Source organism: Megalobrama amblycephala, linkage group LG17, assembly GCF_018812025.1.
Source record: "Megalobrama amblycephala isolate DHTTF-2021 linkage group LG17, ASM1881202v1, whole genome shotgun sequence".
Lineage (NCBI taxonomy): Eukaryota > Metazoa > Chordata > Actinopteri > Cypriniformes > Xenocyprididae > Megalobrama > Megalobrama amblycephala.
In genome coordinates this window covers 4,984,916-5,007,348 of record NC_063060.1, presented here as the reverse complement: position 1 = coordinate 5,007,348, position 22,433 = coordinate 4,984,916, and the positions used below count along the sequence as shown (strand labels likewise).

Here is a 22,433-nt window from a genome sequence, read left to right as displayed (position 1 = left end):
TTTTGGTCTGTTTTGTGGTCAACACATTTAAGCAAAAGAATCTACAGCAGGTGACAAACAACCTCAAATAGCGATTTTAATACACCTTGAAACGTGAATAAAGCAGTTTTTCTGTACAGAAGTTAACAAAGGACAAAAGCTTTTCATCATTTATATGATAAAAAAACATGAGGAGACAAAAATAACAAGAGTGAGACTCAGTACTTCCGTTGGTAAGAACACATCCACACTGCACGACTCAGTCATAACAAGCCTTGTACAAATGCTGCGTTCACGCCCTGTCGTAATTATCATAATTACGAGATGACAATCTGTGACGCTCTACTCAAAGCTGTTCTCAGACTCAGAATTATGCGTTTCCATGGCAACACTATCAACACTAAAATGAATCTGCAGCAGTCAGGTGGTACAGCGGACATGTGGTGAAAGTCGGAGTTCTCCAAAAATTCTGAGTTTACAAGTTGTAATTACGAATTCTACGCTTATTACAAGTTGGAATCTCGTAACGTCCATAATTCCAACATGGCGTGAATCCACCTTTACTTACAGATAAATGTGAAATGCATAACAAAATGCATTAAAATGAAAGATTATATTCCATTTAACTGTTAAATGTGAAACCCCAGTCTGCAGTTTCTCCATTCTGCAGGACTTGTTAAAAACACTTAAAGAGTCATAGTGTCCATCAGTTCACTTTAAATTCTCCTTCATCATCAGAATGTCCATGAGTTTGGTGTTTCCCATCATGAGGCTCCTCTGTTAGAGCATTTGGAGCTGCTGAGCTGGAGTGTTCAGGAAAATCACTGAGGTGTTCTTATAGTCTCCTTCTCTCCATGGACACATCTGCAAACAAGTCAAATACTGTCAAATACAGCATCCAGAATAACATTTTCATCATCAAACCTACACTGATCACCACAAGAGCTTTATAACCTCCTCTACACCAGTGTAGCTGTGATCAGGGAGCAGTCGAGTGTTCTGATTGGTGATGGAGGAGTGGGCGGAACAAATTTAAACATGCTTTATTCATAAACAAGCATTTCATGCTGATAAATGGAGGGAAAAACATGCTCCATTAGATGCCTACATAGATGAGAGATTGTGCGAAAAGGTTAGAACATACCCTCATTTCTACAACTCTAGCATGAAAAAATACAAAGATGTTTACATTGGTTGTAACTCGTGGCGAGAGATTGCTCAAAACTGCGCATGCGTCGAACACCTGTGTGTGTGCGAGTCAAATGAAGTATACTTTGCAAGGCTGTGCGTTCAACTGAGTGCATACACTAGCAAACGTGTCAAAAAATGAAGTTAAGGCTTAAGATAACAGAGACAAATTGCACTGACTGTGATATTATCGTTCATTTCATTTGTCCTTTGATGTTTCGGCTTTTTCTCTGCAAAATGAAACAAAAAAAAATAATAGTGAAGCATTCTGCACAGAAAAATAAGAACAATCTTTTTCTCAAGCTAAATGAGGTTAAATTAAAGAAAACTGGTAGCCTACAAATCCAGAGACATTCAAGCTAGATATCAGAATGGATAAAGTTCCAGACTAGTTTGTAACAATAACTCATTCATTAATGCAACGACTTTTTAAGCCACCAAAAACACACACAAATAAAACTTACTACACTGTTTCCGCAACTTCCAAACTGCCAGAAACGCAATCATGACCAGCAGTACGACCCCACCCACCACGAGAGGAGACTCCCAAACAGGACGACTGAAACAAAGATGATGTGTTAGATTGAATACCAATATAAGTCTTAGTTAAATATTAACTATTAACACTCTTAAAAATAAAGGTTACAATTTCTTTTCTTTTTTTTTTGCAGCAATGCCATAGAAGAACCATTTTTGTGCCACTGAAGAACCTTTCAGTACGAAAGAGGATTAGGGCCAAGCAATAATAAAAAAATAAAACCATCTCGAGATTAAACTCGTTAAATTACGAGAAAAAACTCATTAAATTTCTAGAAAAAAAGTCGAAATAAAATGTTGAGAATAAACTCATTAAATTACGAGAAAAAACTTGTTAAATTACGAGAACAAAATCGTTAAATTATGAGAAAAATGTCATTAAATTTTGAGAAAAAAAAGTTGAGATAAAATGTTGAGAATAAACTCATTAAATTACGAGAAAAAAGTTGTTAAATTACGAGAACAAAATCGTTAAATTATGAGAAAAATGTCATTAAATTTTGAGAAAAAAAAGTTGAGATAAAATGTTGAGAATAAACTCATTAAATTACGAGAAAAAAACTCGTTAAATTTCAAGAAAAAAGTTGAGATAAAATGTTGAGAATAAAGTCATTAAATTACGAGAAAAAAGTTGTTAAATTACGAGAACAAAATCGTTAAATTATGAGAAAAATGTCATTAAATTTCGAGAAAAAAAAGTTGAGATAAAATGTTGAGAATAAACTCATTAAATTACGAGAAAAAAACTTGTTAAATTTCAAGAAAAAAGTTGAGATAAAATGTTGAGAATAAAGTCATTAAATTACGAGAAAAAAGTTGTTAAATTACGAGAACAAATTCGTTAAATTATGAGAAAAATGTCATTAAATTATGAGAAAAATGTCGTTACATTTCGAGAAAAAAATCGAGATAAAATGTTGAGAATAAAGTTGTTAAATTACGAGAACAAATGTCGATAAATTATGAGAAAAATGTCGATAAATTATGAGAAAAGTCGTTAAATTATGAGAAAAATGTCGTTAAATTTCGAGAAAAAAAAGTTGAGATAAAATGTTGAGAATAAACTCATTAAATTACGAGAAAAAACTCATTAAATTTCGAGAAAAAGGTTCGAGATAAAATGTTGAGAATAAACTCATTAAATTACGAGAAAAAAACTTGTTAAATTTCAAGAAAAAAGTTGAGATAAAATGTTGAGAATAAAGTCATTAAATTACGAGAAAAAAGTTGTTAAATTACGAGAACAAATTCGTTAAATTATGAGAAAAATGTCATTAAATTATGAGAAAAATGTCGTTACATTTCGAGAAAAAAATCGAGATAAAATGTTGAGAATAAAGTTGTTAAATTACGAGAACAAATGTCGATAAATTATGAGAAAAATGTCGATAAATTATGAGAAAAGTCGTTAAATTATGAGAAAAATGTCGTTAAATTTCGAGAAAAAAAAGGCGAGATAAAATGTTGAGAATAAACTCATTAAATTATGAGAAATTTGTTCTCATAATCGAACGACTTTTTTCTCGTAATTTCATGACTTTATTCTCAACATTTTATCTCAACTTTTTTCTTGAAATTTAACGAGTTTTTTCTCGAAATGTAACAACTTTAATCTCGAGATGGTTTTATTTTTTTATTATTGCTTGGCCCTAATCCTCTTCTGTATTTTAAGTGATCAGTTCTTAAAGAAAACATTAATTTTCTTAATGTGAAGAACATTTTAAAAATCTAACGAACCTTTTTCCACTGTAAAGAAACTTTTGAGCATTCGAAAGTTTCCATGGATTTAAACGGTTCTTCATGGAACCATCAATGCCAATAGAGAAGCGTTATTTTTAAGAGTTTATGTGACATGGATCTCAGTTCACATTGCTGAAATGAGACATCAGCCATGAGGAAATATATTGAGGTCACCTGTGAGGGTCACTTGAGCTCATTACAGATGAAGTAATGATTGTTGTCTTCAGATTCTGGATGGGAGACGTTGTGACCTCTGGCACAAGGACAAGATCAAATGTGACAAAACTGAGCAGCAGAGTTTAACTTCAGATCAGTGATGAATGGAAGATTGTTTCCACCACAATGACGAGTTTATATCTTGCAATTCTGAGTTTATATCTAAACTTGGAATTGTGATAAAGTCAGAGTTGTGAAATATTAACTTGAAATTGCAATAAAATCAGAATTGTGAGGAAAAAAGTCAGAATTGCAAGATATAAACAGAATTCTGGCTTTCTACTTGCAATTACAATGTTTATATCTCACCAGTTTGATGTCTTCAAAATTCTGACATAATTTCTTGCAATTCTGAATTTATATTTAAATTTCATATTGCGATAAATATCAGAATTGCGATAAAATCAGAACCGCAAAAAAATCAGAATTATATATTCAAACAAAATAAATGCGATAAATAATGTCTGAATTGCAATGAAGTTGAAATTGAGAAAAACTCAGAGTACAAAAATTCTTAATTTATATCTAAACTTGAAATTAAGAGAAAAAAGCCAGAATTGCGAGTTATAAACAAAGAATTGCAAGATAAAAAGCTCTTCAGAATTAAAAAATTATTTAGAAAGACAGATTTGCAATGTAAACTCGTATATCTTCTAATTTCAAATTTATTTCTCGCAATTGCAAGTTTATATCTTGTGATTCTGAATTTATATCTAAACTTGAAATTGCGATAAATAATGTTAGAATTGAAATAAATTAAGTCAGAATTGCGGGGAAAAAAGTCAGAATTACAAGATATAAGCTCACAATTGCGAGAAATGTCAGAATTGCGAGTAATAAACTCAGAATTGCAAGAAGTAAAGTCATAATTGTGAGATAAAAAGCTCATTAAAGTTATTTAAAAAGTCAGAAGTGCAAGATATAAACTCGGAATTCTGACTTCTTGCAAATGCAAGTTTATATCTCATAATTTTGATTCTCAGAATTCTCAGAGTTTATATCTTGCAATTCTGAATTTATATCTAAACTCGCAATTGTAAGAAAGTCAAAATTGCGAGATATAAACTTGGAATTGCGATAAAATCAGAATTGCAAGATATAAGTGTGGAATTCAGAGAAATAAAGTCACAATTACCTTTTTTTATTCCATTGTGGAAACAAGCTTCCATAGTGATGCAGTGTGGCAGAAACCATACAGCACTTAAAACATTTAACTGCATTCCAACACCCTGACATTGTGGCAGCGAGTTTTGCATGTGTAACCATCATTCATGTTTCTACAGAAAATGTAAGAATGCAGTTTGTGATGCTTGGCTATAAGCTCTGTGTAACACACCTGTTGTGGCTTCTGTTGTGGCTTGTGGTGTGACTGACACATGAACTGCCACATGCTGCTGACCGGCTCCACACCAGTACCAGCCCGAGTCTCTCATCTCCAGCTGCATGAGTGTCACAGTGAACAAGCTGTTCTTGTCATCATGGATGAGCACGTTTCTGCTGCTGAACGTTCCTTCAGAATCCGTCGACACGCAGGAGTTCCAATTCCCACTGCGACACCACCGCTTCTCACTGGACCTGCAGGGAAAACAGTAATACAAGGATTTTAAAAAATGCAATCAGAAAAAATTTTCGCATAGGCAAGTTCATTCCTTACTTTTTTTTTATTTTGGAGTGAAATATGAAATGGACATGTTCATCACAGGTTATGTTATGTGTCATATCTTAGATTTGTCTGTTGATGATGTGTAATATGTTACCTGAGGTTCTTACTGTAGCGACACTGAACACTGACGCTGCTGCGTTCATCTGCACTCACCATACTGCTCACCACTGACACTCCTGCAGCAAAACAACCATGAGTTACGCTGACTAACACCTCTATGACACCTTCACAAATGCTTCAGAAGAGGAAGAGTTGTTGTAGTAGAGTGTTGTTGACATGCCGTCATTTTATGCCAGACTGATTCACAAACAAGGATCAATTCAACGCTGGATTTGCACTAAAGATTAACATGACGGCACATGCTAGTCGATGAGTTGAATCAACTCCACAGCAACTACATAAATTTATCCACTAACCATTCAGAAACGTCCAGTTTCATTCTAAAAGTTGTAACTTCTTCCTGAGTCTCTCCATCAGTGTCGACTCCGGTTTGAACAATGTAAGGCTGAACACCGTTACTGACAATCCTCATTTTGGCTGCGTGCGATTCTCCAGCTTTGTTGTTGTTGAGCAACCGAAGCGTGAGCTGTTAAAGCTCCGCCCTCTTCTGGAAAGGAGGCCGGGAGCAGCAGCTCATTTGCATTTAAAGGGACACACACAAAAATGCGTGTTTTTGCTCACACCCAAATAGGGGCAAATTTGACAAGCTATAATAAATGACCTGTGGGGTATTTTGAGCTGAAACTTCACAGACACATTCTGGGGACGCCAGAGACTTATATTACATCTTGTGTTTTTGAAATAAGTCTCTTCTGCTCACCAAGGCTGCATTTATTTGATAAAAAAATACTTATTTGAATATATTGTAAAAAGTAATTTATTATAATAATTTTTTTATATTTTATTTTAAATTTATTATAATTTATGATGCAAAGTTGAATTTTCAGCATCATTACTCCAGTCTTCAGTGTCACATGATCCTTTAGAAATCATTCTAATATGCTGATTTGCTGCTCAAGAAACATTTTCTGATTATTATCAAAAAAAAGCTGTGCTGCTTCATATTTGTGTATACATACAATCGTGGGAATATTTTAATTCTCATATTTTAGCTTATTTTAAATCAGCTTAAATTAAAGGATGTACAAGAATGATGAATTTGATACATTTTAAATGTATCATTTTATTCTTTCACACTGCAGTAATGTGAATGAGATTTTCTGCATTATAGTAATACAAATAAGGGAGGAAATGTAATTGTCAATAATCATAATGCAAAACTCTAAATGAAAAATAAAATAGTTATTTTTTCTGAATATTGTGCAGTTTTGTTGAATTCATATAGCGATAGCATTCAAATAATTATCAGGCAAAGTTTTATATAAGTTTAACACCCAGTAGTGTGCAGGATTTATATTTTCTAATTTGTAAATGTGTTGTATTTACAATAAATGAGTTTCTTAACTCACCTTGAATGACACTGATATAAAGGGAGGCAGTGCTGTCAGCAACCCACATCCCTCCGAGCTCCACCCCACACCAGTACCACCCCGAATCCTCCACCGTCAGGTTCTGCATGCTCACGGTAAACACATGCTGAGTGGGGTCATCAGCGATCGTCACCCTTCCCTTGCTTTGAGGTGTTGATTTGGGGTCATCAGTGCGTGCCAGGCTGGAGCAGAAGTCTATCATCCTGCCGTGGCACCAGTACTTCACGTGGCTGATGTACTGCGGGTTGTAGTGACACGGGACAGTGACGGACTGACCCTCCAGCACAGCCAGATCTCCTACAGTGGTCACTGTGCTGTGGGAACCTAAAAACAAAACAAGATAACAGGCAGATAATGAAAAGCTCCCAGGTACCACTTTTTTAACATTGGTTAATACAATAACTAACACGAACTAACAATGAGCAATACATTTTTACATAAATTATTAACCTTTGTAAATTATTATTATATTATTTTTTTTAAAACCTTAGTTCACATTCAGTTCATTAAAGGATACTTTTGGCCCTCTAGTGGTTAATAAACATGCTTTGGCTCTACATGACTGTGTGGATGAATATGACCCTTCACAGTAGATAATGCTTTACATATATATGAAATTTTTCCTTTTCATAAAATACCTTACTTGCATGTTCACATTTATATTTCAAATCCATCAGTTTAGCAATCTCCGAAAAGCCAAGCCAATGTGATTCTTGTTTAATTATGAACCGTCACATTCTCTCTTTGCCAGCAGACTCTTTTCTGTTTGCCGTTTAAAACAGGTAAATCTCAGATGTTGGAGATTTTGTGTAACCACAGTTTAACTACAAGTACCCTGGTTAAACTATGGTTAGTAAAAACAAAACCATGGTTAATCTGTGGTTACCATGGTTTAATAATCATGTTTTTTTGTTTTATTTGTAGTAAAACCAGGGCCAGATTATCCATAGACGGGATTGGGCGAGTGCCCTGGGGCACCAGCCAATAGGGGGGCACCAAGTGATTAAGATAATGATTTTTTTTTTTTTTTTTTAATCATGTTTTGTATATATTTAGCTGGAAAGATACGAATACAAAATTAACACTTAATGATACAATATATACAGAGAGAATATAAAGAGCCCTGCCCCTTTGATCGCGAAAGTGAAAGTGCCCAGTTTGCGGTCGCATCGCGGTAGAGATCCGCGGGACCCAACGCAACAGAGTGCGGCGCGGGACAAGATTTGTTGGGCGCGGGCGGTGAGACACTACTCGTGTGCAGGTTGCGGGAGAATCAAATGATTCCTGCGGGAAGCGGGCGGGCAGGAGCGGGACTGAAAAATCCGTCCCATCCGATTTTTCAGTCCTACATCGCGGTGCCCCCGCGTTCCCATTTCTGTGCATGCCGCTGCATGGAGGACACCAGGTTTATTCTTGCCTATTTATTGGGAAAATCTTATTAAAACCAAAATTATAGGCCTATGTGGTGTATCATGCGCTGACAACCATATAAACATTAACAGTGCTATCTAGGTAGCCCGGTCACGGTGGCTGACGATTCTGTTATTTCGGTCAAATGCAGGCACATTCCGCTGTGTATAAAACATACAATACGCTTCAAATGACTATATGTAAATGTTCATGTACAATTTATTTTACCTAGGAAGCTTGTAATTATGATAATTCCAATGGCAAGTGAAGGCAGAATTAATTAACGATTTTGCATGCACAAATTCTAGAAAAAAAAAGATTTTCTGCTTATAAGGCTTATTTACTATTATTCACTTTAAATGTGGTCACCCTAAAATTAACCATGGTTAACCATTAACCATGGTTAATTTTAGTAAGAGAACCTTTCTTGCTTGTTGTAACAACAAACCTATGCCACTCCCACACCATATACACATCAAAGTAGACAGAGCAACTTTTCTCTATTTATGACTTGATGTTCGGCAATATTATTGACTTGAATGCAAAGACACTATAGGATGAAAGCTGAACTGAGCTGGCATCACTGTTTTCTCTGCTTTATAGATAAATTGAACCAAACTGATTTAACACTGAACTGTACTAATTTTTTATTTTTTTATTTTTTTTTTTACACAAATGCATCACTTCGCTTCAGAAGGCCTTTATTAACACTCCGGAGCCATATGGAGTATGTTTATGACGGATGTGGATGGAGACACTTTTTTTCAGATCAGTCATTTGGTAGCACATTACTTCCATTATAAAGCTCGAATGCATCCGGATATTTATTAGTATTTATTTTACTCAAAGAAATTGTCAGCTTTACATGAATTTCTTTTGTTCATACAACTAAATTGTTATTTGTACAAATTACTCGATATAGTGGCGTGGAACCACTGATTTTTTTAAGTAAATCCAACAATTCATTTTCAACTGAATGACTGTTTACTGTTGAATTTACAGCAGAATTTAACTCTGTTTGCATCATTGAATCATTATATTCCTGTTTATCACTGTAAAGCTGCTTTGAAACAATCTGTATTGTATAAGGCGCTATATAAACAAATGACAAGACACACGGGCGAGTGACAGATGTGTGCAATTTCCAGTGAAAGCCATCCGGAGAGGTCTAAAATATAAAAACTTACATAGACTCATTACTTACATTTTGCTTAACATATTGAATCAGGGTAAGACAAAAACACGTTTTGGAAGAAGAATCAAATGATGCATTGACTCATTATTTACATTTTGTTCATTTTGAACAAAAAAAAAAAAAAAAAAATCGCCTTGAAAGGTACACTGTACCTTTAAATAATGTTTTAGTAAATGCTGAGACTAACTAAGCTTAATTAATGCTGTAGATGTATTGTTTATTGTTATGCTAATTAATGTAGTTAACATGGGGGTGAGTAAATTTATCAGGAAAAGTGTATTTAAAAGTGGACTAATCCTTTAACAAATGAAACCTTATTGTAAAGTGTTACCAATAGAACAAATAGCAGTATTATTATATATAACCAGGAATAAAGTGCAATCAGTTGCAGCATTCAAATATATATTCTTAAATAAAAATATATCATAAATTCAAGTGTAAGAATTTTTGTTTCTTGACCTCAAAAGATTGTCTCTCCATTGATAAACTTACAATACTTTCTCTGTCTATGAATGCAGTGAATCATATTAGAATGACTTTTGTTTATTTAGTGATTTATATAATTAGTTGCATTAGTGGATTACACAATGATGCCTGGAAAAATCCATTGGTTTATTCAAACATTAATCATAATGTCAGAATGCCTGGAAAAATCCATTGGTTTATTCAAACATTAATCATAATGTCAGAATGCCTCGTTTTTTTTTTAACTCACAATGACTTTACGAAATGGCCGAATGTCACTGTGGCCAATAGGCCTGTTTTCAGTGTCCAGTTACTTTCATTTCCTAACTAATGAAATTCAAAAAAAAAAAAAAAAAAAAAAAAAATCCACAAGCTGTTGTCCAACAATCTTCCAAAAACTACAATCAAGCATAAAAGGGCAAATAACACAATATTACATTTTCACACATACCTTTATTTTCAGACTCTTTTGAAAATTAAAACTTAATGAAAAACATTATGTGTTTGGAAAAGCTAATAGACGGCACTCCAAAATACTTTGAGGAATTTGGGTCACAGCTTTTTCCTTCATATGAACACTCACGCAACTAGCTGCTGCTTGAAACAATTTTCCATTTTGGGTTTTAAAAATGCAAACAGCTCAATATAATTTTCAAAAGAGAGGAAGTTTTAACCCATGACCAATTTTAGCTAAAGAACGGCTCTCTAAATATGTTTGCAAGTGCCCTTCCATAAAACACAGATTTGGAGAGTGTCTTCAATGCCTTTTCAACATCTGTTTTTGTAAAAGGAATGATAAAAGCTCACCTGGCAGAACACCAAAAACAAGAATGATCAGAAGTAGCGGAAGAGTCATCGCTGAGCTCGAGTGTGATAAACCATCAGAGTCCCTCTTTCCTAATGACAGCTGCTGCGAGAATGAATATTTCTGCGTTCACTCTCACTTCCTTCTGCCTAAACCATGTCCAGATGTGGGAGTTTAACCATTTGTGCTTCACATTGGAATTGTGTTCAGTGCAATGCTAAAATATAGATTAACCATAATCTACCATTTGGTTTCATTTACACTCAAAATAAAAAATAAAATAGAAAATAGGCAATTGTTCAATGTTTTCATTTTAATATATATTTTTAATTACATCTTAAACACAAAGATAACAGTTACGTCAGATGTGATTACCTATCCATGTCACATGGAATAAAACACCACGGGATCATTGAATTGTTTGATAGGCATTTATTTTCTTTCAATAACTTTCAGAAAGTTTTACAAAAGTAGAAAAATTAAGGAACAAGACAAGAACTGATCATAAGTGACAATTCTGTCAAAACATATATTAACATTGAGAGATCCACAGACTGTTTGTAGTTGTTCTACAGCATTTGGTCTTCATATCTGTGGAAAACAAATAATTCATTACAGGTGGTTGCAAACTAGTTAATCTTGAGAAAATAAAAAGAAAAAAATTGCCTAATGCTCCAGTAATTCATCCTATCATGACCTTAAGATTATGGTAAAAGACAATATTTCTGCAATATTGACAGTCATGCAAACATGTCTGTCTTTTGCAGTGATTTAACAGGGTTATTGGAAATTGCATAATGACTTTCCATTTCGTATGGTAACTGAAAGCCTTAAAAGCCATTTTCTGAGAGCCCGTTCAGCGGTGTGTTGGGGTAAGTGGGGTGGCTTTACACGTTGGTTTCATTCTTACCTAGAGGGTAGGACTTTCACTGTAAAGATTGGGAATAATTGTCCTTCTGCTGCCCTGTAAGTTATGGGGTACCTCAGGGCTCTATTTTAGGCCCGTTGCTTTTTTCTTTATACATGATTCCACTGGACTCTATATTTAATAAATTTGGCATTTCATATCATAGTTATGACACACAGTTGTAGCTGCCTTTCAAAGCAGGAAATAATGCAGCTGAAAAGTCTTTGCTAAATTGCCTTAAAGGTGTTAAAGAGGATGTTTTGTTTTATACATTTTTGCAATATTACTTGAAACTGTCTTTACTAACTGATAAAAGACTATTTTTTAGGTGCACTGAAAGGAATAATATTAATATACATCATCTGTGCACGAGGTAGGGCCTTAAAGGGATAGTTCACCCAAAAATGAAAATTTGATGTTTATCTGCTTACCCCCAGAGCATCCAAGATGTAGGTGACTTTGTTTCTTCAATAGAACACAAATGATGATTTTTAACTGCAACCGTTGCAGTCTGTCAGTGGTATAATGCAAGTCAGCGGGAACTTGGACTATAAGAGTAAATAAAACACGACAGACAAATCCAAATTAAACCCTGCGGCTCGTGATGACACATTGATGTCCTAAGACACGAAACGATCGGTTTGTGCAAGAAACCGAACAGTATTTATATCATTTTTTACCTCTAATACACCACTATGTCCAACTGCATTCATCACTCGATTCGTTTGGTCTGATCGCGCTCTGACAGCGGCAGTGATGTCTCGCGCATATACTTCAATGAGAACGAGACATCACTGCCGTTGTCAGAGTGCGATCAGACCAAATGAATCGAGTGATGAATGCCGTTGGACATAGTGGTGTATTAGAGGTAAAAAATTATATAAATACTGTTCGGTTTCTCGCACAAACCGATCGTTTCGTGTCTTAGGACATCAATGTGTCGTCACGAGCCGCAGGGTTTAATTTGGATTTGTCTGTTGTGTTTTATTTACTCTTATAGTCCAAGTTCCCGCTGACTTGCATTATACCACTGACAGACGGCAGCGGTTGAAGGAGGGGGGTTGTTTTTTATGCATGCGCTCATTTCAAAAACTCACTAACAGTCTTTGGTTTCTCAGTTGACGAAAATATCCTCTTTAGCACCTTTAAGGATGTGAAATGTTGGATGGACTCAAATTTTTTAATGTTAAATGATAAAAAGACTGAAATTGTACTTTTGGGCAAAGCATATTGTTTACATCAAAAACAAAAACAAAAAAAAACGAGTCTGGGACAGTTCTATCCTGTGTAAAAAGTAATGCCACTAACAATTCTGAGCTCAAATTCGATCGAAATTTTAACAGAGTACTAAAAAATAGTTTCTTTCAATTGAGGAGCATTGCAAAATTGAAGTCAGTTTTATCAAAGAATGATCTTCACAAAAGTTATACATGCTTTTATTTTTTTTCACGCTTGGATTACTGTAATGCGTTATATGCTGGGGTTTGTCAGTCGTCCCTGTCGAGGTTAACAACTGGTTTAAAATGCTGCAGCCAGACTGCTGACAAATACTAAGGAGAGAGACCATTAAACTCCAAGTTTGGCCTCTCTACACAGGCTACCAGTTAAACAATCAACTGTCTTCAAAATTCTGTTATTCATTTTTTAAAGCCATTCATGGTTTGGCCCCAGAATACAGTCTTGGGTTGTGCTTAAGGTTCTACGTACACGTTTAAGGTTAGAGGAGATCGAGCATTCTCAGTTGTGGCCCCTTTTTTTACAGCACTTTGGTATGCTTTTATGTTTTTTTTAAGTGCTTTATAAATAAATAAATGATTGATTATCAAACAAACATGAACACAAAATGTTGTAACATGAAATGAAAGATGGAATAAAGCAATGAATGTTAAGGCACTTCTGTGCAACTACATATTTCATTGCACAAAAATAAATGTATGACACAAAAAAGGAAGCATGTACTGCTGTATCAGGTCACTTTTCTATATTAGGCAACAGAGGGTTTATTATCGGTCAGCTAGAAGGTTTTTAGAGAAATTGGCTTTTGGAGAAAAAAGGATCAGGATACATATCTGCTATTTTGTGGCTTTTTTTCATGTCTGAGCTATGAGACAGTGTATCTGTGGACAACAGAACCTCATATACCAATGGAACTGAATCACACACAGATTTTAAATAGATTGTCTAACAAATTACACATATGAAAAGTGATTTGGAGCCATTCGTAAGGTGTTACTGGCACACAATCATCTGCTGAAGACGCACCTGCTGTAAGAATCTCTCATTCAGCCAACAAAATTGACAACCACTAGATGCAGAACAGTGTGAGCGAAGAGGAAGTCAGCGAACGCTCTCTCAGGAGAGACCGTCAGGAAATCTCCTTTGTTCTGAGGGTTGATCTGGATACGAAGACAGACTGAAGACAGAAGAACATAAAGACACTAATTATCAACTTGTTCATTATTACTCTGACTACAGTACACATATACAAGACCTGGATATATGAACATTGTTTGGTGTAAGTGGTTAAGGATTAAAAAACATGGGATGTTTTAATTTTTTTTAACTCATACCAATTTTTATTTGTTTATCTGATTGTCTAAATGCAGATATAATATTTAAATAATCACAGTAAATAAAGATTATATATATATATATATATATATATATATATATATATATATATATAATATGTATATATACACACACACATACATATTTTTTTAATACATTTTAAAATATATTTAAAAAAGAAAACTTTTTTAAATTGTATTCATATTTCACAATTTTTACTGTATTTTTGATCAATAAATGCATGAATAATGATGAATAAATGCAGCCTTGGTGAGCATTACATACTTATTTCAGTGTATGTATGTGCGTATATATTATATTGTATACTGAAATTATAAAGAATAAAGTTTTACATGACCGTTTGCATTTGGTGCAAAAAAAAAAAAAAAACCTTAATTAGCATTATAAACAGACATTATAAACACATCAATTTGACATGCATACATGATTAATAACTATAGATTCTAGTTATATATGATTAAATATGTAAATACCAGCCAGTATGAAGGATCCCACACACGCAATGAATCCAGATAAGAAGCTGTTGAAGGGAAACGTTCCCACCAGAACACAGTACAGGAACTGAAACACTCCTGTCAGTAAAATATACAGCAGATAAGCGTCGATCATCTTCAGCTTATTCGGTGTGCTGCTCCTGTACTCCTCCACAAAACGCGATAAGACAGAAAACACCGAGTTAGACATGATTTCTGCTCGAAATGTGCACAGAAATCCTAGAAATCAAGCAGCAAGGAAATGAATGACGTGTAAGCAAGAGAGACAGAAGTGCGTCCACTAAACCTTCCCTACTGGAACCGCAGGTGAATTTTAGTTCCGATGCACGTGTTTCAAAGACATGAAAGAGAGAAAGTAATAAGTAGCCTACATATTAGGTTTTCAACAGCTGTTAAATATATGTTCTGATTATGGGATCAAATATGATGTGCAATATAATACAAAAAAGAGTGCTGTCATGCTATGTAGAACAAATATGGATCTTAATTTTCCAGATTTTTATCTGGCAGGGCAGGGCAAGTACTAAATATATGCACTAAAATAAAATATTTGGGACATATCATTGATGATGAAATGGGTGATGATGAGGATATGTAGAGACAGCGCATGCCCAAGCCAATATGTTGGTAAGAAAATATGATATGTGTTCAGATCAGATTAAGATAAACCTTTTTAGAACATTTTGTACCTCTTTTTATACTGCTCCTTTATGGGTCAAGTTTAAAAAAGTGAGCTTATGTAAGCTTCAGACTGCTTACAATGACTGTATGAGAATTCTCTTGAAAAAACCGAGGTGGGGCAGTGCAAGTAATCTGTTTTGTATGTCAAGAGTAAGAACTTTTATGGCTTTAATGAGAAATCTGATGTATAAATTTATTAAATTTATTTATTTTTATTTATAAATTTGTCTGTATGTTGTATGTTTCTTTCTTTTCTAATGGACCTTTAGTCTGGAAATAAAAGTTGAATGAATGATTGAATGAATGAATTATATGATCATATTAATTAACAACAATGTATTATTAACATTGCTGTAGAATAAAGAAAATAATGACGTTAAAACCAATTCCTTTAACATTAAATGTGTTATATTTTTTAGACATTTGTAACTTATTTGACATATGATTTGATACCCACATTTATATATATATATATATATATATATATATATATATATATATATATATATATATATATATATTACATTTTAATTAGAAATATTAATTTTTGAATATAAAGCATAATAAAATTTAGCCAAATGATTAGCTATACAATAGACTGCAAAATATATGTCTAAAAAAGACACAACCCAATTTTCTCTCAGTATAATTTTCCAAATTCACTCAGAATAACCATAGACAATTGTGAAACGGATGAATTATGTAATATGAAGTGTGAGATAAAAAAGACCATTATCCAGTTATTGATACGAAATAAGACTATCTTGCTACAGGAAATAGATCAGAGAGATTATTCCTTATCTTATAGCCTTATCACTACAGTGATGTTTTGAAACATTAACATTTCCAATATAAATATGTTCACGAATTAAGACAATAGTGCGTTTCATGCCATTTCACCCACTTATTTTATTTCTGTGACGCGGCTCCTTTAAATCAGCTGACGTCAGCGTTACAAAACACAAACACGGGCCTTTAAAGTGACCGTGTGTGACAGATCCCGGTAGCGGACATCCAAATCTAAAATATGACAGTCTGAGGTCGTGGCTTTTTCTTATATTATGCTTCATAATGTCTCCTGCAAACGCCGCAATGCAAGACGAGACTGACACAGAGTGAGTACTGTAATATTTTATAAACAATTGATATTACACACTTATGCCAGTCGCTCATATAACGTGAACTTTCCTTCTATTATGTAACACTGTATGTTCAACATTTGACTATTTCAGGATCCCTGCCGTGAATATTTGAAATGAAGTTATAGAATAATTCATACATGGTCTGTTATGACTTGTCTTGGATGATTTCATATCGTTGTGCAATGTCATGCTGAGCTGTTACATCACAGCAGTTGTGTCTCGTTTTTCAACCAAATAACGATATAGAATAATTTACAGCTTTACTTTTCTGCCTTATTATATCACAGGCATATTCATTTTTAAGATTAAGACTTAAAATGTAAATGTTAGCTGTGGCGATTTTTATTCATGATGTACAATGCAGATTGTAAATAAATAAATATTTATGATGCTCCTAACATAATTCACATCTTAACTTTTCTGTCTTATTTGCTCATAGGAGTATTATTTTTAAATATAAATAATAACATTTAAATGACACATTTTATTCATATGATGTATAGAACATAAATTAAAATTTTTATAATCATGTAATGCTCCTAAAATAATTTACTTCTAAAGTTTTATTATTTCTTATGGGAGTATTAATGTTTAAATGTAAGATGAAAATGTAAATCTAAATGTTAACGGGACCTTTTATTCATATGATGTACAGTGCAGAGTAGACCATAAATAAAAAAATTGAATAATAAATACTCCTAACATAATATACATCTTAAATGTCTTTTATTAATTATTGCTCGTATGAGTATTATTATTTTTATTATTATTTATTATATATTCATATATATATATATATATATATATATATATATATATATATATATATATATATATATATATATTATTCACATATATATATATATATATATATATATATAAGACTAATATTTAAATTGAACTGCTAATGACAGCTTCCATTCAAATGCTGTACAGTACAGACCATAAAAAAAAAAAAAAAAAATATATATATATATATATATATATATATATATATATATATAATAAAGTGAAGCTTTTATATATATATAAAATAAAGTTGTTGTTTTTTTTTTTTTCTTTAGTGTGCTTGCAAATGAATCATGCCCAGTAAGCATTATTAATACTCAGTTTATTGCCAGCAGGTGACAGGCTTGTACTGTGTATAAAGGCAGATGACGTAACGCAGTATGTACACAGACGGGTGACATGGACAGTCTCATAGACCTTCCATTACTCTCACCCTTTCAGTGACTTTATATTTATCTGTCTTTTTAGGCCGACCTCTGGAAACTGGTCCTGGTGGCCCTCTTGGAGACCAACATCCATGTCCTTACTGAAATGTGCTGAGGCTAAAATTCTTGCCTGTAAGATCCTCACTGTTCCCTTTTAGTATTTAGAATTTGTATAGGATAACGGTTTTATTCAATTTAATATGTCCATGCATATGTCCAGGTATCCAGAATAACATTTGGTCCAGATTTGTGACTTTGCCAAATCAGAACAGAATATGGACCCTTAAAGTCACCAATAAGACAGCACTCAAATATAAAGACCAAGGTAGAGTTTCTAATCTTCTTCTACAGTAGCTGCAATTGTATGTAGCACACTTAAAAAAGTCTGACCGTCTCCCCTTCTCTTTCTAGCCGCTCAGACGCCCCTAGTGATGATCCACGGGTTTGGAGGGGGTGTCGGCCTCTGGATCCGTAACTTGGACGCTTTGAGTCATTCTCGACCCGTCTACGTCTTTGACCTGCTGGGCTTCGGGCGCAGCTCTCGCCCGTCGTTCCCATCTGACTCCTCGTTGGCCGAAGAGCAGTTTGTTAGTTCAATAGAGCAATGGAGACAATCACTGGGCCTGGAACGCATGATCCTATTGGGCCACAGCCTGGGTGGTTACCTAGCAACGTCCTATACCATTCAATATCCTGAAAGGTATTAAGAAAGCTTATGTAGTCAATTATAGCACAATAATAGTAATAGTTTACAATAAGAGCTGTCATCTACTCACCCTGATTTAATTTTAAACCCATATCATTATATTGAATGCAATGCTTTTTATAGTTGCTTTAAAATATTTATACATGTTATGCATTTACATTTAATAATTTAGAAGACGCTTTTATCCAAATGCGTTTAACCCATCCAAGTTAATGCACACACATTAGGAGTAATGAGTAGTGACACACACACACACACACACACTGCAAACTGTGGCTGGAATGAGAGGTAGAGTTTCTGAATGAAAGATCCTAGTGATGACATGTAGATGGAGAATTGAAGGGGTCCAAGCACTGAGCCCTGAGGCACCCCAGTAATTAGACCACACCCCTCCACGACACCCTGAAGGACCTTCCTTTTATTATGCAAAATAAAATTTTGTGTAAAAAAAAAAATAAAAAAAATTATATATATATATATATATCTTAACTTTTGGCTATCTGATCAAATAATGGGACAAAAAGAGGTTAAACATCTTATATTACTGATGTTGAAAGGTCAATTTAAGGGCTTTGCAAAGTATTTAGACACTTAAAGGGTTAGTTCACCCAAAAATGAAATTTCTATTATTAATTACTCACCCTCATGTCGTTCCACATCCGTAAAACCTTCTTCTTTGGAACACAAATTAAGATATTTTTAATAAAATCCGATGGCCTCCATTGACAGCAAGATAATTAACACTTTCAGTGCCCAGAAATGTACTGAAAACACATTTAAAACAGTTCATGTGACTACAGTGGTTCAACCTTAATGTTATAAAGCATTGAGAATACTTTTTGTGCGCCAAAATAATGACTTTATTCAACAATATCTAGTGATGGGCGATTTCAAAACACTGCTTCATGAAGCTTCGAAGCTTTACAAATCTTTTGTTTTGAATCAGTTGTTCGGAGAGTGTATCAGACTGCTAAAATCACATGATTTCAGTAAATGAGGCTTTGTTACGTCATAAGTGTTTCGATATTTCAATGGTTCACCACTGGGGGGCATGACTTTGGCAGTTTTATTCACACTCCAAATCCACTGATTCGAAACAAAAAATTCATAAAGCTTCGAGTCTTAATGAAGCAGTGTTTTGAAATCGCCATCACTAGATATTATTGTTGAATAAAGTCGTTATTTTGGCGCACAAAAAGTATTCTCGTTGCTTCACAACATTAAGGTTGAACCACTGTAGTCACATGATATGTTTTAAATATGTCTTTAGTACCTTTCTGGGCGATGGAATGTGTTAATTATCAATCCATCGGATTTTATCAAAAATATCTTAATTTGTGTTCTGAAGATGAACGTACAGGTGTGGAACGACATGAGGGTGAGTAATTAATGACAGAATTTTCATTTTTGGGTGAACTAACCCTTTAAGCCACAAGTGAAAATGTATGAATGTATAATTTGCAAATGTAAAGTAAAATATAAATAAATACAACAATATAAATAAAAAATCCAATACAAAAAAAATCATACAAACAAAAATAAAAATGTAAATAAATTAAAAATGTTTACAAAAAATCAATTAAAAAAAATTGATTATACTCCTCTGTTAAATGCATAAATGTAAATAAATAAATAATTATATATCAAAAAAACAACATATAAATGAATAACAAAATATCAACTCTTGTGACAATTATTTTATATAAATATTGCAAAAGCACACTTTGCATTCAAAGTATTTTGTGCATTTAATTTTGTAAGTTTCAAAATATGAAAAAATATATTGTTCAAAATGAAGTCCTGAACATTTTTTTTTTTGGTTGTCAAACTTTGTGGAACATGTTAAATGTTAATATAATAAACTACACGACCTTGAGACCAGTTGTGTTTTTGCCCTCTAGAGTCAGTCATCTCATCCTGGTGGATGCGTGGGGTTTCCCTGAGCGACCTCAGCCTCAGTTACAGGAGTCAGGAGATCAAGGGTCACAGCTTAAAAGGGTGTCGCCGCCTCGCTGGGTGAAAGCTCTTGCTTCAGTGTTCAGCCTGTTCAACCCACTGGCCGTCATCAGAGCAGCTGGACCGTGGGGTGAGTGTGAGCACCATGATGACTGCGGCTCAGCTCCAAAGCCTTTGAGCCTAGAGACTTTGACCTTAACTAGGTATCTAATGCCTCCGTGCTTAAAATGCTGTCTAGGTAGGCCGCATAACTAGGTTTTTGAGAAGAGGAAAGTTGCTTTGATTCAAGTTGATCTGTTATTCAAGAAAACAGTAAAGCACTTAATTTCCACTTCCTTAAAAAGGTCACCAAAACATTTGATCACATCACGTCTTCACCTGCAGGTCCAGGGCTGGTGAACAGATTCCGTCCTGACTTCAAGAGGAAGTTTGAGGATCTGTTTGAGGACGACACCATGACACAATACATCTACCACTGTAACGCCCAGAGCCCAAGGTACAGTCGTATTAAAGAGGGCCTGTTATGCTTTATTACATGTTAAACTTCCTTTTAGTGTGTAATGTTGCTGTTTGAGCATGAAAAAGGTCTGCAAAGTTACAAAGTCCTTTCAGCGGGTGTTATTCTCTATATCAGTGTCACTGTTTCTGAACTCCTTGAAACGCCTCCATTGTAGTCTTGAGTTTTCTTCCAGGAACGAACACGTCACAATATTCCTCATTTAAATAATTCCCGCCCAAGGCATATGCAAAATAAAGGGGCGGGGCCTGGTTGAGTTAGTAGTGTGTTGAAACTCGTGGTTATATAAGGGGTGGGACATTTCCCAAACATGCTCGAAGTGCTTGACCAATCACAACACACTGATCCAGCCAACCAATCAGAGCACATTGTGCTTTTCAGAAGGAGGGGCTTCATAGAGACAGGAACTAAACAGGGGTGCGTTTCCCGAAAACATCGTTAGCCAACTATGGTCGTAAGTCCCAATGAACTCTATTGGTAACGACGGAACTTGCGACCATAGTTCACTTTGGGAAACGCACCCCAGAGCGTTACTGACAGACTGGGAAGCGAGGTGATGCAAAAATGTCGAAAAATAATGCTTTTGAACATTCAAGCATGAAAACCTGTTCTAGTAGAGCCCAAAAACAAAATCAAGACTTTGTAAAAGCCTCTTTCTAGAGATTCTTTCCTTTACAGATGTATAAGCCATTGTGTATTTTATTCTCTTTTCCTCTCAGCGGTGAGGTGGGTTTCAAAGCCATGTCTGAGTCTCTTCGGCTGGGCCAAAAGGCCAATGGTTCAGCGCGTGAACCTGCTGCCGCCGTCGACGCCTGTCAGCATGTTGTACGGCTCGCTCTCATGGGTGGACAGCTCTACTGGACACACAGTCATTCAGATCAGAGGCAAAAGCCCCACCAGTGTCACGGTGAGTAAGAAATGACAGCGTTTGCACTTTTTGAATTCATGGTAGAGATTGGAAAAACAAAAATGTGTAAATGGCACTGTTTTTTTTTTTTTTGCTCACTACAGCTGATTGAAGATGCTTCCCATCATGTCTACGCCGACCAGCCGGAAGAGTTCAACCGAGTGGTTGAGAGTATCTGTAATACAGTAGACTAAATATATATAAAAATCAGAGAGAATGTACATTGATTTGTGTGTGGGCATTTCTATCTTTGAAATAGGTCTGTCCTGTGTTTGTGGGATGATTGGATTGATAGAAACATTTAAAGGCAAAGCTGTTCTCAGACCTTGTCACTTCATAATCAGATTTTATTGTTTGTGGCCTTTAATGTGGAGAAGCTCAATGACTGTACTGCAGAATTTAATGGAAGCTAGTTGTATTTGTATTTTGTAACCTATATTTTATTCAGATTTCTTTTTAAGCATGCACTGAGAGAAGTTGTTAAACCTGTGTCATAAATGCATTGACAATGTTTGGACAGTCATATTGACTAAAAGAAGAGATGTTTAATAATTATTTCATTAAAAGCATTATAAACGATTGTCTGTATTTTATAACGTGCATATATCAATACAGTGCTGTACCTTTAA

General features: G+C 34.4%; 3 protein-coding genes across 4 annotated transcripts; 1 reads left to right on the top strand and 2 right to left on the bottom strand.

Annotated features, from left to right (window-relative positions):
• Nucleotides 1–59: 59 nt before the first annotated feature.
• Nucleotides 60–10,846, bottom strand: pigr (polymeric immunoglobulin receptor). 2 transcript variants are annotated; one of them, XM_048163637.1, is made up of 8 exons: nt 10,691–10,846; nt 6,793–7,137; nt 5,418–5,499; nt 4,997–5,235; nt 3,619–3,697; nt 1,632–1,726; nt 1,348–1,397; nt 60–843 (listed from the first exon to the last, which is right to left on the bottom strand). In XM_048163637.1, the coding sequence occupies exons 1-8, from the start codon at nt 10,737–10,739 to the stop codon at nt 760–762; spliced, it is 1,023 nt and encodes a 340-aa protein (XP_048019594.1). In that variant the 5' UTR covers nt 10,740–10,846; the 3' UTR covers nt 60–759. The 2 variants fall into 2 exon arrangements, with proteins under 2 accessions (XP_048019594.1, XP_048019595.1); XM_048163638.1 differs by lacking the exon at nt 1,348–1,397.
• A 259-nt stretch (nt 10,847–11,105) lies between these two features.
• On the bottom strand, nt 11,106–15,035 carry dad1 (defender against cell death 1). The gene is made up of 3 exons (XM_048163639.1): nt 14,661–15,035; nt 13,858–14,008; nt 11,106–11,279 (listed from the first exon to the last, which is right to left on the bottom strand). Exons 1-2 carry the CDS (start codon nt 14,869–14,871, stop codon nt 13,878–13,880), a joined length of 342 nt encoding a protein of 113 aa, XP_048019596.1. The 5' UTR covers nt 14,872–15,035; the 3' UTR covers nt 11,106–11,279; nt 13,858–13,877.
• Nucleotides 15,036–16,311: 1,276 nt separating this feature from the next.
• On the top strand, nt 16,312–22,433 carry abhd4 (abhydrolase domain containing 4, N-acyl phospholipase B). Its single transcript, XM_048164110.1, is given in 9 exon segments — nt 16,312–16,477; nt 17,762–17,850; nt 17,939–18,043; nt 18,130–18,418; nt 20,326–20,510; nt 20,765–20,876; nt 21,617–21,650; nt 21,652–21,804; nt 21,909–22,433. Coding segments are annotated over 9 exon segments (1,101 nt in total). The 5' UTR covers nt 16,312–16,433; the 3' UTR covers nt 21,999–22,433.